This window comes from Taudactylus pleione, unplaced genomic scaffold, assembly GCF_031769625.1.
Source record: "Taudactylus pleione unplaced genomic scaffold, aTauple2 ptg000093l, whole genome shotgun sequence".
Classification (NCBI taxonomy): domain Eukaryota; kingdom Metazoa; phylum Chordata; class Amphibia; order Anura; family Myobatrachidae; genus Taudactylus; species Taudactylus pleione.
Genome location: NW_028284495.1, coordinates 23,207,316 through 23,222,039, shown reverse-complemented (window position 1 = coordinate 23,222,039; position 14,724 = coordinate 23,207,316). Strand labels below are relative to the sequence as shown.

The window sequence follows — 14,724 nt, the reverse complement described above, 5'->3', positions numbered from 1 at the left end:
ATCATTCTCACTTGTAGCTTCCTCTTATTTCATCCCCAGCATCTCCTGGCCTCTCCTATCTCTTCCCTGGTCCTTCCCCATGAGGCAATTCCCCTTTTTTGGTGCATTATGTCCCTTTGAAAAATGAGGGGGGCGCCAATGCTCTTTCTGGCACAGGGCACCAAAAAGTCTAGTTACGGCTCTGATTGTACCTCAGTCTTATCACACAAAGTCCTAGAGCTTCTCCTTTTGTTACAGAGCGTTGTTGCCCTTCCTCCTACCACGACACAGCTGCTAGTAATGTATTATTAGAATGTGTGTATACAGTATGTGTACATGATGCAATCCTGTCATTTTTCCAGTTCTCATTAAGAATGCGGCAACTCTACCAGGGGGCATCCCACCTTCTGGAGAGATTACCAAGAACATGGCTGAAGCGCAACGAATGTTAAACGAGATGCGAAAGCGCAATTTTAATGCCCAGAAAAAAGAAGCAGAAATGGAGAAAGAAGAAGCAAAATCTTGTACGTTTCATGATGCGTTAGATCTATATAGCACTTATGTTGTGCTTTTATGAAGTGATTATCAATTACAGATTTCAGGTTTGTTGACCAATATCACTAATTTATTCCTATTATTACCAGTGCTCAGCCGTGTAAGGAACCAGTTTCAGAAGCATCAGAGCCAACATAAGGACCTAATAAAAGAAATTTCAAAATCAATTAAAGATTATGAAGCAAAAATAAATGATCTCCGGGATGCACTGAATGAGGCATCAGCGCATACTAAGCAAGCCAATACCATCAATAAGGACAATGCCATGATCCTTGAAGACATTAAGGTAACTAAGTAACGTGTATTTGTTGAAAGTTCATGGAGACAGATTTGCATGGAAAGAGACTACGTTCTGCCTGAGCCACGCAAGGAAATACAATCTTAGGGGTATATTTACTACAGTGCAGGTATTTAGAAGTGGAGTTGATGCCCTTAGCAACCAATCAGATTCTACTTATTTGTCTAGAAGCTTCTAGAAAATAATAGCTATAATCTGATTGGTTGCTATGGGCAACAACTCCAATTCTAAAAACCCGCATTTTAGTAAAAATACCCAGGTTTTCAGGACATTTGAGCACTTGAAGGGATACATTATTATAAGATTCATTAAATGAAAGTTGTTATAACTAGAACATATTTCAACATCTGTCAGATTCACGTCTGAAGTCCAGACTTCTACCATAGGATTAAGGTTCTTATATAAGTGCACACTTTTAGAATCAATTTGCATTTTTTAAAGTTATAGTTTTAGCTTAAACTATAACACTACATACAGTAGATGCTACATTATAATTTATTCAGTCAGATGCAGGGTATGCCCTATAAATTATTGTTATATGATTTTATTCTGTATTGATTCTAGAAAAGAGTTGCTGATTTAACCAAACAACAAAAAGAGGCATCGACTCATCTGAAAGCAGCAGAGACCAGCCTGGGACAGACCAGTAGTATGATGAGGTTGCTACAGAAAAGTAAAGAGGTATGTTATAGTATATGTGTTATACTGTAGCTGTAGATGGTTGATGGAAGTGCAATTCAAAGTTCCGAGAACATACAGTCAGGTGCATAAATATTGGGACATTGACAGAATTTTCAGATTTTGGCCTCTATTCACCACCACAATGGCTTTGAAATGAAATAAACAAGATGTGCTTTAACTGCAGACTTTCAGATTTAATTTGAGGGTAATTATATCCAAATCAGGTGAACGGTGTAGGAATTACAACGGTTTCTATATGTGCCTCCCACTTTTTAAGGGGCCAAAAGTAATGGGACTATCAACTCAAAAGCTATTTCATGGACAGGTGTGGGCTATTCCCTCGTTATTTCATTATCAATTAAGCAGGTAAAAGGTCTGGAGTTGATTCTAGGTGTGACATTTGCATTTGGAATCAGTTGCTGTCGACTCTCAATATGAGATCCAAAGAGCTGTCACTATCAGTGAAACAAGCCATCATTAGGCTAAAAAATCAAAACAAACAGAGAGATAGCAAAAACATTAGGTGTGGCCAAATCAACTGTTTGGAACATTCTTAAAAAGAAAGAACACATCGGAGAGCTCAGCAACACTAATAGACCCAGAGGACCACGGAAAACAACTGTGGTGGATGACAGAAGAATTATTTCCCTGGTGAAGAAAGACTCCTTCACAACAGTTGGTCAATTCAAGAACACTCTCCAGGAGGTAGGTGTATATGTGTCAAAGTCAACAATCAAGAGAAGACTTCACAAGAGTGAATATAGAGGGTTCGCCACAAGATGTAAACAATTGGTGAGCCTCAAAAACAGGAAGACCAGATTAGAGTTTGCCAAACAACATCTAAAAAAGCCATTACAGTTCTGGAACAACATCCTATGGACAGATGAGACAAAGATCAACTTGTACCAGAGTTATGGGAAGAGAAGAGTATGGAGAAGGAAAGGAACTGCTCATGATCCAAAACATACCACCTCATCAGTGAAACATGGTGGTGGTAGTGTCATGGCGTGGGCATGTATGGCTGCCAAAGGAACTGGTTCCCTTGTATTTATTGATGATGTGACTGCTGACAAAAGCAGCAGAATGACTTCTGAAGTGTTTCAGGCAATATCATATGCTCATATTCAGTCAAATGCTTCAGAACTCATTGGATGGCGCTTTACAGTGCAGATGGACAATGACCCGAAGCATACTGCAAAAGCAACCAAAGAGTTTTTTAAGGCTAAAAAGTGGAATGTTATGCAATGGCCAAATCAATCCCCTGACCTGAATCCGATTGAGCATGCATTTCACTTGATGAAGACAAAACTGAAGGGAAAATGCCCCAAGAACAAGCAGGAACTGAAGACATTTGCAGTAGTGGCCTGGCAGAGCATCACCAGGGATAAAACCCAGCGTCTGGTGATGTCTATGCGTTCCAGACTTCAGGCTGTAATTGCCTGCAAAGGATTTGCAACAAAGTATTAAAAAGTGAAAGTTAGATTTAGGATTGTTTAGTTTGTCCCATTACTTTTGGCCCCTTAAAGTGGGAGGCACATATAGAAACCGTTGTAATTCCTACACCGTTCACCTGATTTGGATGTAATTACCCTCAAATTAAATCTGAAAGTCTGCAGTTAAAGCACATCTTGTTTGTTTCATTTCAAAGCTATTGTGGTGGTGAATAGAGGCCAAAATATGAAAATTCTGTCAATGTCCCAATATTTATGCACCTGACTGTATGTTAGCTTCAAGATAAAGCTGTAATAATACAACAATTTGTATTTTGAAAAAGAGAAGACTTAATAACAAGATGTCGATATTATCTGTGCTATTATGCACTTAAAATAAATCTGAGGTTAACCAAGCCAGAAGCATTGAGGGTATTTATTGAAAGATATGAAAATAATCTGACATCAAAAAGCAGAAATAACAGAGAATTCCACTATATTGATCAGAGTTCTCAGATAAAATACGTTTCACGTTTACCATAAATGTCCCCCTATATGAATGTATTATATCACTTAATGGTCCAAATGTAATAGCCTGCGATTTTCGGGAGCAACGCGATTCCGGTAAGATAGTTACTAAAATTAAACCTGGTTTTGTCTTTAAACTATTTACCATTATTATTCTAGTGGCTATTTTGCCAGAAGCGTGACAGCACCCGCAAATCATGGGCTATTAGATTAGGCCCAATGTGTTTAATTGTTTTACATTGTACAGTATATAGTGACTGCATGTTTTGTTTGGTTGGTGAATGTATACTCCTATTTAGCAGCTCTTGCATTAATTGTTTAATGTCCTATCTATTTCCCATTTACTGGTTTCCTCAACATACATCTTGATAGATCTTTACATTGAGTAAAATTTTATACCATATTAAGGGGCCTATTTATCATTACATATTTGCGGTATATTCCCCCAAAAGTTTTCGGAGGATATGCACAAATATTTAGTTTCCCTCATATGTATTATGGAGGGATCTCTGATATCTGCTGCTGTCCCTCCATTTCACAGCCAAAACCCTCATAGGTTTTTATGGGGGATGTGATGCTGTCAGATTCACCAAGCCCCAGAATGCTTTGCATCCTGTAGCCTGGCCCCTGCAGCTGACGCCATGACGTAGTGCTGCTGTAGCCTATGGCTACACTTCGTAAAAATTACTGGGAGAGAGTCCCCCCCCCTACCCGGCAATGGCTGCCACACATGCGCAACAATGAAGACATGGTCTCTTCACTCCGAGCACATTGCTGGGATGGGCTCCTTTTGGCACCCCTGTCCCTGAGGGTGCACTTTAATGCTTACTGGCACTATGATGGCATACTGCAATGGAATCATGGGTGCTAATATTGCGTCCAGATCGCACTGCAAATGCGAGTATTGATAAATGGGCGTCTAATACAGTAAGTTTATATTTTTTTACTAATTACATTTTACTTTGATTTAAACACAATAAAAGGAATATGAAAAACTTGCTGCACAGTTGGATGGCGCTAAGCAAGAGCTCAATGAGAAAGTGAACATACTCTCCAAGGCTGCCAGTAAGGAACCTTTGGTGATATTGGCAGAGAAACATGCGCAGTCACTGCAGGACCTGGCCAATCAGCTGCTAGAGTGAGTACTACACTGTTATTTGCACATGGCAGATAGAACTTATCAGTAGTAAAGGAGCCAATAGGTGTCACTCATTCTGTTCACCCTACTTTGTCAAGAACATTTAATAAATCCCCTCACTTCCCACTAATCGTAGTTTGTTGGAGGTTCCTGTCCTGTGACCCCCTATATTCGCTCTACTGTGCAGGGTCCAGAATACACACAGATAGCCATAGTTAGAGATACACAATGCAGTGACTGTGATTAAAAAATCTTTAGCATTGCTGTGTTATATCTCTGTACTACGGATGAGACCCTAGAAACATCGAAAGTGACCTTCAGCGTGGGGGGTCTCCGCTATTGGTAAGTGGTAAGTGCTGTCACCTGAATCTGCTGAATAGATTGAATGGTGGGGGTCTCAGGGAAAGTATCCCCACCAATGTACTACTATTGCGCAAACTGGGGAATTGTTAAAGTGCGCAGATAAGGAAAACCCCTTTATTATAGTCCACATCAAGTAAATGACAAAATCCACATTCCTGCACATCATATAACAGGCAGCAATTGCTGCACATACATATAGGGGTCTATTTGCTAAGCCTTGGATGGAGATACAGTGAATGGAGATAAAGTACCAACCAACCAGCTCCTAACTGTCAATTTTGTAAACACAGCCTGTGACATGGCAGTATGGAACTGATTGGTTGGACTTTATCTCTATTCACTTTATCTCCAGCCAAGGCTTAGTAAATAGACCCCTCATAGTAGAAATCATCACTCATAGGCAATGTTTATAGAGGTAACCCTGCAGTGTTTGTTGTTTAAGGTGCCTTTAGCCCCGACCTTGGCCGTCCTGGGGGTGTATTCACTCTTACATCTCCCTGCACACAAGTGCACAGTTATGTTTCAGTATAGAGAACACTTACCAGATTCTTGTTATGTCATTTATGTCAGAGTTTTATGCAAAATTTACCCAACAACCTTCATTATGTAATTACACAGAATCAAGAGGAACACCAGCAATGAGGAACTGGTGCGCTGTGCTGTCGATGCTGCCAATGCTTATGATGATATTATAAAGGCTGTGAAGGCTGCAGAGGAAGCTGCAAAGAAGGCAAAGTCAGCAGCTGATTCCGCCCTGACAGTAAGCCTGATCGCATAGACATCACGTTGTAGTTTAGTCATGTGTCATTCTTCATGCACCCCATCTATTCTGCATCATGTACATACATGATGTCACTGGTCATCATTGCCTGGACTCAAGAATGGATGCAGAACACTTCTGCCAGTAATACATCACAGGGTGATTTTAGTTTGCATCTCTTTATTAAAATATTCACCTGTCGGTTTGGGAAAAGAAACCAATAGGACACCAATCATAGGCAAACGCAGGGGGGGGGGTTACCGGTTGCCTGGAAACCCCCCTCCCTAGACCACACCATGATGACCACAATAGAGAGAGCATAGAATACTAAAGTTGTATATTTTTAAGATCCCCTATTAGCACCACCTATTGATCTTTTAAAATGTATCAGCCAGCAATGAATATAATTGTGCACCACCTAGGAGATCTTGAAAACATGCACTGTTAGAAGTGCACTGATGTAGACCATCGATAGGGTCAATTATTAATACTGCATAATAATACACTATACAGTATATAAGGAGACCAATCTGTACATATATGTCCAGGGCAGTGATAGGTTCTTCCGCTGCCCCCCCCACCCAGATTCCCAAACTTGTTCAAGTGATCTGTAATGGTGGCAAAATCTGAATAAAAACCCACTTCTGCGTTTAATGGCTTACTGTGATCGCTGGTCCTGTACATGTCAGAATTATTACATACACTATACTTCGTATGACATAAATAGTGCTGATTATGCCCTCTTCATGAACTGGCCACAGTCACTTTAAACTCAAGCATTTGGAAACCCCCCTCTAGAAATCCTGCATTTGCCACTGCAAATTGTACTTTAGCAGGTACAACTCTTGGCTACTGGGTGCAGTAATCTGGTATCAATTGAGTTAGCTAAAACAGAAAAGACCAGCGATTACAGGGTCAGTTACAGAAACCAGCCACAAGGTGGGGCATGATGCATTATTGTGAGCCTGCTCAGTAGCTGTTTGAAAGTAAAACATTCTATTTCTACAATTGATTATTTACACTGAGCTAATATATTTTACAGCAATTTACAATGTATTATTCCTGCATAATGTATCTTATAACTATTGTTTGTTTTTCTTCTAGAAAGTACAAAATGAAGATTTACCAGGAAAAGCCAAAAAATCACTGGCAGATTCAGAAACACTGTTGGATCAGGCCAAAAAAACACAAAAATCACTACGAGGTAGTGTACGACTGAATTTGATAACTTATGAGCTTTCAAGTCGGGGGATATTTGATTGCATCAAATTCTTGTTCATGGTATATTGGTAACATTTTAATTGACCTGTACTTTTATCCTGTGTATATACTAGGATGAGGCATCGGAGAGCAGACCAGTCCGCTGTCCTAGCGGACAATTGGTAAGATATACACACTTACCACTTGGCCGCTCGGGGCGTCTGTGCTGACATCACAACTGAGCGGGCATTTGCCTGTCCAGTAGTGATGGCAGTGTTAGCGGGTCCCTGCAGTCAGTGTGTGACCAGTCGGTGGGTCGCCCGTACACACAGCCAGACATGCCAATATATCTGCAATATATATCAGCATTGGCTGTGCTGCAGGGCCGACCTGATATGTCTGTGAACGATGTCTCTCACAGACATATCGGATGTACACATCCGCCGATCTGCTAGCTAAATATATTGCTCCTCGATGGAACAAGCGATATACCACCTAGTGTGTACCCGCCTTAGCCTGCAAAATCTGTAGAGGTCTTGCTGCTAGTTAAAGTTCAATTGCAGCCTAAATACAGCGGAAGCAGCCATTTTGAGAGCTGAACTGCTATAAGTGCCTCTGTGATTCTTAGTAACAAAATGGCTCCACTGTGTGTAAGTAATGGGTGTTGCGGTCCTTTAGGAACTGGAAATCTGCTTTATATTTGAGCAGTAAAGTTCATTGATATACTTATACCACATATTCATGCGTTTGTCCTGTTACTTATGTATTTTTAAAACAAGATATAAACCCAGAGCTTGAAGATATAAAGGACAGACTGACCGAGGCGACAGATAAGAAGAACAGACTATCAGGTGACCTCACAGCTCTCCAAAACAGTATCAATGACATCAAAAGAGGTAAATGGCTGGCCTTCTCCATATACTGTACTCTAATAAGATTTCCATCTATGGTATTTTCTCCTACCAACTTACCGATCCTGTTATTACTCTTCAGATGACATAGAGAAAATGATCAATAGTGCAAAGGACTTAGTTACCAATGCAAATGGGATTACTAATAATGTCCAAGCGGAATTAAAGCCCATTAAAGAAGATGTGGATAATCTTAAGGGAACAATTGGAACTGCACAAAATGCTAATTTCAATGAGGCTTTGAATGAAGCAACCAATTCTGGTAAGTAATTTTGTAACGCCTGATGCAAAACCCCTCTAGCATACAGTATTGATGCATTGCATCCATTTGGGGAACAGTTACCTAGCAATGAATAATTCATTATCATCTGGTAAATTCAAAATCAAGTGTGTTGCGCACCGACAGTCACTAGATGGCGCCTGATGGGGCAATTCGATTGTTGCCATGTTCGGGCGCGCACAGCCGCCACCGCTGACATTTCTACTCGCAGCCCTCCCCCCCCCTGAGGTAGCAAGCAGAAATTACCGAAAAGTGACCCGTTTGAGCACTCAAACATGACTTTTCGAGTCAGTGGCAGTGTTCAGGCTAACGCGGCTCCTCACCTCTATGGGGGGAATTCAAGTATGTTTTGCGCGCTGGCGGCCACAAGATGTCGCCCGACGAAGCAATGCAATTGTTGCTCCGTTCAGGCGTGTACAACCGTCGGCGCTGACATTTCTACTCCCAGCCTGCCGAGCAGAAATGAATGAAAAGTGACCCCTTTTAGCGCTCAAATAGGATTTTTAGTGCGTGGGGCGATGTCCCGTCGTTTTGACGGGGTCCTAACTAGTCAATACATAAAGATGATTAGCCTTTTATTTTAAATTCTAGTAAAGAAACTAACTGGAAGCCTGCCTGATGTCTTTGAGGCCATGAACCGCATAAATGATATCATGCCTTTAGGAAACATCTCAGAGAGTGTAAGTCGTATCAGGGAGCTGATCCAACAGGCACGTGATGCTGCAAATAAGGTGGGTTCTGTGCTGTGCGATATTAACTGACAACACTTTTCTTGGGCAAAGTTTTATTGTATGATGGAAACATTCAATGTTATGGGTTCAAAAAATGTTCACTGCCAATTCTTAATTATTAAATGTACTTATCTTGTTACTACATTTGAATTTCTCAAACTTGGTTCAGAAGAAAAAGGTTTTGTGCTACCCACAGTTAATAATTAGGGAATTGCTTTCATCTGCTAAAGATCACTCGGAATATGACAGAATCTATTCCACTTTACTCAAATGCCCCTAACATAATAAAACATTATAAACTATGCTACACAGTAACTGGTATTTAACAAACAAGCTAACGCTAATGTCTCCTGGGCAGCATTTGTACAGTAGTACTTTACTTTAGTCTAACTATGCGGGAACACAAAGTGACTGTGTGACATTCCCTAACGATACCTCTACCAAGGAACTCCCTTATTGTAAAGGTTGGTTAGACAACAAATGTCCTTATAAATTGGGAAACTCATCACATTTTAAAGCTATAAACAGATAATTTTCTAGTTTAATATGAGTTTCACAGCACTTTATGTGATTCAAGTTCCTACCTGAAGATTATATTTAATGGTTTCATTTTCCGTACTTTAAGTCTACAATAATATAGTTTGTAAATATTAAGGTGCATACACATGTAACAATTTTTTGAACGATTTAACTATAACGAAGTCGTTATTGTTCAATTGTTCAAAAAATCGCTCAGTTTCTGAGTTATAACGATGAACGATAGTCTTTCATGCGCGTTCCCGTTTGTAGTTTGTAGTTCATCGTCCATTTCTGACTGAACAACTTAACGATTTTCATTAAGGGAAGGAACATTTTTCGTTCATCGTTGAAAAAATCGTTCATTACATTACATTCACTTATTCAAAGGAAAATCTGAACGAAAATCATTAACGAAAATCGTTCACTAACAAAATCGTTACGTTTGTATGCAGCTTTAGTTTTAAAACACCTTGCTACTACAGTAATTGTGTGATCATGTGTAATGATATTAATACAACTCCCTTGTGATAAAAACCCATGCAAGTATTTCGTACAACTTGCAGAACATTGTGTATTACAGTGCAGACATTTCTGGACCACGCTGCTCTAATGTATGATGGTATCTCTTTGTAGGTTGTAGTACCAATGCGGTTTAATGGCAATTCTGGAGTAGAAGTGCGACCTCCAAGCAACTTGGAAGATTTAAAGGCCTACACATCTCTCTCATTCTTTCTTCAAAGACCTAAAAGTCGTGGTGACCGCAGGAAGCGACAGCTGTCATCAAATATGTTTGTCATGTACTTGGGCAGTAAAGATGTAAGTGTCACACGAATATAATACATCTAGTAAATGCTTCTAGATTTGTGGAGCAGTGTATACAGAAATGTAATATCCCATAGAGAGATTACTGGGCTCTTTCCTTACTATGCCGAGCTCTAAAAATCTGAATGTAACAATAGCATATTGTGATAACTTGGGGTAATTAGCTTGGTAGATTAGTGCAGTGGTGCAGTGATTAGGTGCAGAATCAGACTCCACAAATGGCATTCCAGTAAAACAAATAAACGTGGTGTTTTACTTCCAAGATAATCAGGAACAAACAGAAAATAATATATGCCTAGCCCTCTCTTAGGGCACTAGCTCACTTCTTGAACCCTCTCTACAGAAGCAGCTACTCTGCACGAAAGTCTCTCTCAGTCTCTGAGATTGGTGGTCCTTCCTGCCACATGCAGGACTGGACACTAACCTCCTGGCCTGGTATAGCTTCCTTAGCTTGTTGGCTGCCGCCTCTCACAGTCTGGCCTGCTTCCTTGCAGGTACCATAGCTCAGTCCCAGAGTTGGATAGCCTTCCCTGTATCTCACAGGTCTAGGCTCAGGCCTCCTGGCCCTCACTGGCTTGCTAGCACAGTGAGCTCTGTCTGACTGGTCTGCCTCAGTCCTCCCTGGACTGAGTTCCCTCGGCAGCCATTAGGCATCTTCCGACAATGCCTTTCTAGTCTGTGTGGGCGAATCTCCCCTGCCCCACACAGAATCTGCTGCTCACCAGCGCCACCTCTGGTGATACTGCCACAGTATTTACACCCATATGCTGAATAAGAGGCATTTTAAAATGTATCCAGCTCCACACCAGTCACATTAGCACCAGGAACAACCCTCTTTAAAGCAACAGGCATAATCTGCTTCTCAGGCGCAAATGAAGGTAGCAAAAAGATCACAAAATCATATAAACTATTCTTGGCCGAAAGTAAGTACCAATCAGCTTCTACAATCACCCAATCAGAAGCAGCTAGCTAGTGCTGGTACTCTCATCATCCGCACCATCAGCATGTATTTACCCCAGCCCGACTGACAGCCTGTATCTGTAAGCAATTCCGGTAACACGCCCTTACCGCACTACATAAAACTGCCCCTTCTCACCCCTGTTCCGCGTCTAAGCATAAGGAGGCCCAAGCAGCAGATCTGCAGATGGACATATGTGGTTACACCTAACTCCGCATCAGCCCCAACCTGTTTCTCAATAACAATATGACCAGTGTACAGAATTTTTCTTTCTTGTATTGTTATAGGAAACAATAATTTGCATTTTTTTTCTACAGACTTCAAAGGATTACATAGGTATAGGTGTTGAAGATGACAGGCTCAAGTGTGTCTATAATCTGGGAGGCAATGTGGCTGAAATCAACGTAGATCCCTTTATATCGGACAACAGGCCAGATGAAGCCATTTTGGACAGAGTTGTATTAGAAAGGTGAGAAGCCGTCCATTTACTGATAGACAATTTGTTTGGATAAGCAGTGCAACTGGGGCACCGACGGATTGCAGGGGAGAGGCCCAGTCTCACAGTACTAACCACAACTCTAATGGTAATGCTATTAGATTACAAATGGCACCATGTGATAATTACCTGACCAGGCAATACAAACTAATTATGCTTCATAATGATCTTTCAGTCTAACACTAAAATGTTGTGTTTGAGTTTACTAACCTTAAGCCCCTGTGAATCTGATGGAGAAAGATAGTGGTGTTTGAATTCACATTTATGAATGGATATAATACAGTATATTCAGTTGCTTTTCTGCAAGTTTGAATGAAAAGTTAAAGAAGCTTTATTTTATTTTTTCAGGATCTATCAGTATGTCACTCTGAATTATACAAAAGCATTCACATCCAATAAACCGGACCCTACTTTGAGTTACTCAACTGATGCACAAAGACACACTCTCCTCAATCTGAAAGCTGAGGATGTGGTGTTTTACGTAGGAGGATACCCAGACGACTTCACAGTAAGCTTTACAGAACGTTGTGTGATTTGTTCTTCTGAACACTGGGCCTGATTCAGACCCGGTCGCAAGCGCTAAGTGCTCGCAGCCAGGTCGATGTTTGCCCACTGGGCATGCGCACGACGGAGCCGGCTCCGTCGTGCGCATGTGCGAGACCCGGCTAGCGACGGGTGCTCCGTCGCTCCGGTACTCGCACCAAAGGGGGCGAGCTGTCGATGGTGATTGAAAGCTCGCCCCGTTTGGTAGGCGGGCAGGGGGGGTGGCTGGCCAAACGGAGGCATTCCCGAAGGAACGCCTGCCGTTTGGGGGCGACCCCACTGACATCACCAGTGATGTCAGTGGGAGAGCTTCCGGCTCTATTAGAGCCAGAACCTCTCTGGGGCTTGGGCCACGAGACCCTACCACAAGGGTCTCGTCGCAAGTCCGATGGTCGCGATGGTCTTGACAATCGCGACCATCAACCTGACCACTCGCAATAGCTGTGGGTGGTTACCCACAGCTGTGCGAGCGTCCAGGAGGCCGAACAAAAAAAAATAACGCCCTGATTCAGAGCGAGAGCGCTCGTTCAGAGCGTCCGTCTCTGAATCAGGCCCACAGCTCAGACTATCTCCTGGTATCAAAGTGAGCTTGTGCCTGTGTTATACTGTTTTATATAATTAATATTCACATCTTATACGGAAAGAAGGACGGCATAAATACATTTTCCAGCATATTAGTAAACTGTGCCACTAGAATAAACAAATACATGTAAATGTCATATTTGAAGCAATGATTTCTAATAATCTTTATGACTGTTCTTCAAAGCCTCCAGCAAGATTGAACTTTCCAAAATACGTCGGCTGCATTGAACTAGATGACTTAAACCAAAACGGAATCAGCTTGTACAATTTCCGGAAGACTTTCAACATCGACACTAAAGCAGTTGAGCCTTGCAAAAGGTACTTCTATTGGGTGAAATAGAAAAAAGTATTCATTTTGTATTATATAAAGTATGAACATTTAAATAAAAAAGCTGTACACCTGATATGTTTGAGAATATTTATTATATTCGTTAAGTGATTAGCACTTAATCTTACATGTTACAGTAACTAAATTAATCTTAGCTGGCAGATAGGTTTTACTGAGTGAAATAATGAAATATTTGCATTACACCAAAGTGGGTAATTGAAGTTTAGCAAAGCATGGATATGATTTGTTTAAATTGCTATCTCGATTTATATTGCTTAATTATTGAAAAAAGCACCTTATTGTCATAGATACAAAGAGGAATCTGAAAGAAGTTTCTTTGAAGGTGTTGGCTATGCTATCATAACGTACAATGTACCCACGATCAGAGGCATGCGCTATGAGCAAACCATCCAGACCACTGAAGATGCTGGCTTGTTGTTCTTCGCAGAAAAAGAGGTATAGCAAATGTTATTATATTTTATTTATAGGGCGCCACAAGTGTTCTGCAGCGCCGCACAGAGAGCAAAACAATAAGACCATGCAGGGTAAAACAGTACAGTACAAATAGCATTGCAAATCTCCACACAGCCACCGATGCATTGTGTGCATGTGAAAAGTACAGCGTCAACTGGAACCTGTAGCTGTCGGCGTAGGCGCAAATGACAGGTCTAGTGCACCTGAAATAACAAGGATGTGTAGCAGGTGTACAAGAAGTAGGTGATGAGAACAGGAGGGAGGAAGGCCCTGCTCATGGAGCTTACAATCTAAAGGGCAGGGGGAGACAAACGGAAGACATAAGGAGTGAGCCAATGTAAGGGGAGTTAGAGGTATACTACGTGGTGACATGGTTAAGTGGAGGATGGATATGCTTATATGAACAGGTGGGTTTTTAGCACCTGTTTGAAGCAATGCAGGCTTGGGGATAGTCTGATGGAACGAGGGAGATTGTTCCAATGATGGGGACAGCTCGGGAGAAATCTTGAATTCTAGAGTGAGATGTGGTAACCAGATGGGATGAAAGGCAGCAGTCATTGGCTAACCGGAGAGGGCGAGAGTGTTTACGGAAATGAGGATGGAGATGTAGGGAGCTGTGGAGTTGGAAAGGGCTTGTATGTGGTAGTTAGGAGTTTGAAAAAGATTCTGTAGGGGAAGGGGAGCCAGTGAGGGGCTTTGCAGAGAGAGGGAGGTAGATGTGGAGCGGCAGGAGAGCAAGATAAGTCTAGCAGTAGCATTAAGTACAGATTGTATAGGACCAGAGGAGTCCAGTGAGGAGAAGGTTGCAGTAGTCAAGGCGAGAGATGATCAGTGAGTGGACAATGATTTTGGTGGCATCCTGGGAGAAGAAGGGCCTGATTCGAGTGATGTTGCAGAGCTGGAAACGACAGGAAAGGGCAAGAGATTGAATGTGGGGGTGAAGGAGAGGGAAGAGTCAACAAAAATATATTAAATATGATGGGAATTAACATTTTGTTGCATTTTTCATGTAACTGGTGTCACGACCAGGGTTTCTCGGCATATGGGACGACGGTTATTACCTGTAAGGGCGCTGTGGCGTGGTCCTTCTGGCGGAGGGGCTGGTGTCTGGCGGAGGGCGTTGGCTGTGCAAAGTGTTCCGCAGGCAC

The 14,724-nt window shown here is 41.7% G+C and overlaps 1 protein-coding gene across 2 annotated transcripts in view; it reads left to right on the top strand.

Annotated features, from left to right (window-relative positions):
- The window catches only part of LAMA3 (laminin subunit alpha 3), a 286,414-nt gene that overhangs the window by 243,026 nt on the left and 28,664 nt on the right, over positions 1–14,724 (top strand). For both annotated transcript variants that reach the window (XM_088469607.1, XM_088469608.1), the window contains exons 49-62: positions 342–503; positions 624–820; positions 1,397–1,513; positions 4,455–4,609; positions 5,591–5,732; positions 6,837–6,936; positions 7,712–7,828; positions 7,926–8,105; positions 8,715–8,854; positions 10,007–10,189; positions 11,471–11,622; positions 11,998–12,157; positions 12,959–13,092; positions 13,411–13,558. In XM_088469607.1, coding sequence (XP_088325733.1) covers positions 342–503; positions 624–820; positions 1,397–1,513; positions 4,455–4,609; positions 5,591–5,732; positions 6,837–6,936; positions 7,712–7,828; positions 7,926–8,105; positions 8,715–8,854; positions 10,007–10,189; positions 11,471–11,622; positions 11,998–12,157; positions 12,959–13,092; positions 13,411–13,558 — 2,087 coding nt within the window. The remainder of the gene's footprint in view (positions 1–341; positions 504–623; positions 821–1,396; positions 1,514–4,454; positions 4,610–5,590; positions 5,733–6,836; positions 6,937–7,711; positions 7,829–7,925; positions 8,106–8,714; positions 8,855–10,006; positions 10,190–11,470; positions 11,623–11,997; positions 12,158–12,958; positions 13,093–13,410; positions 13,559–14,724) is intronic.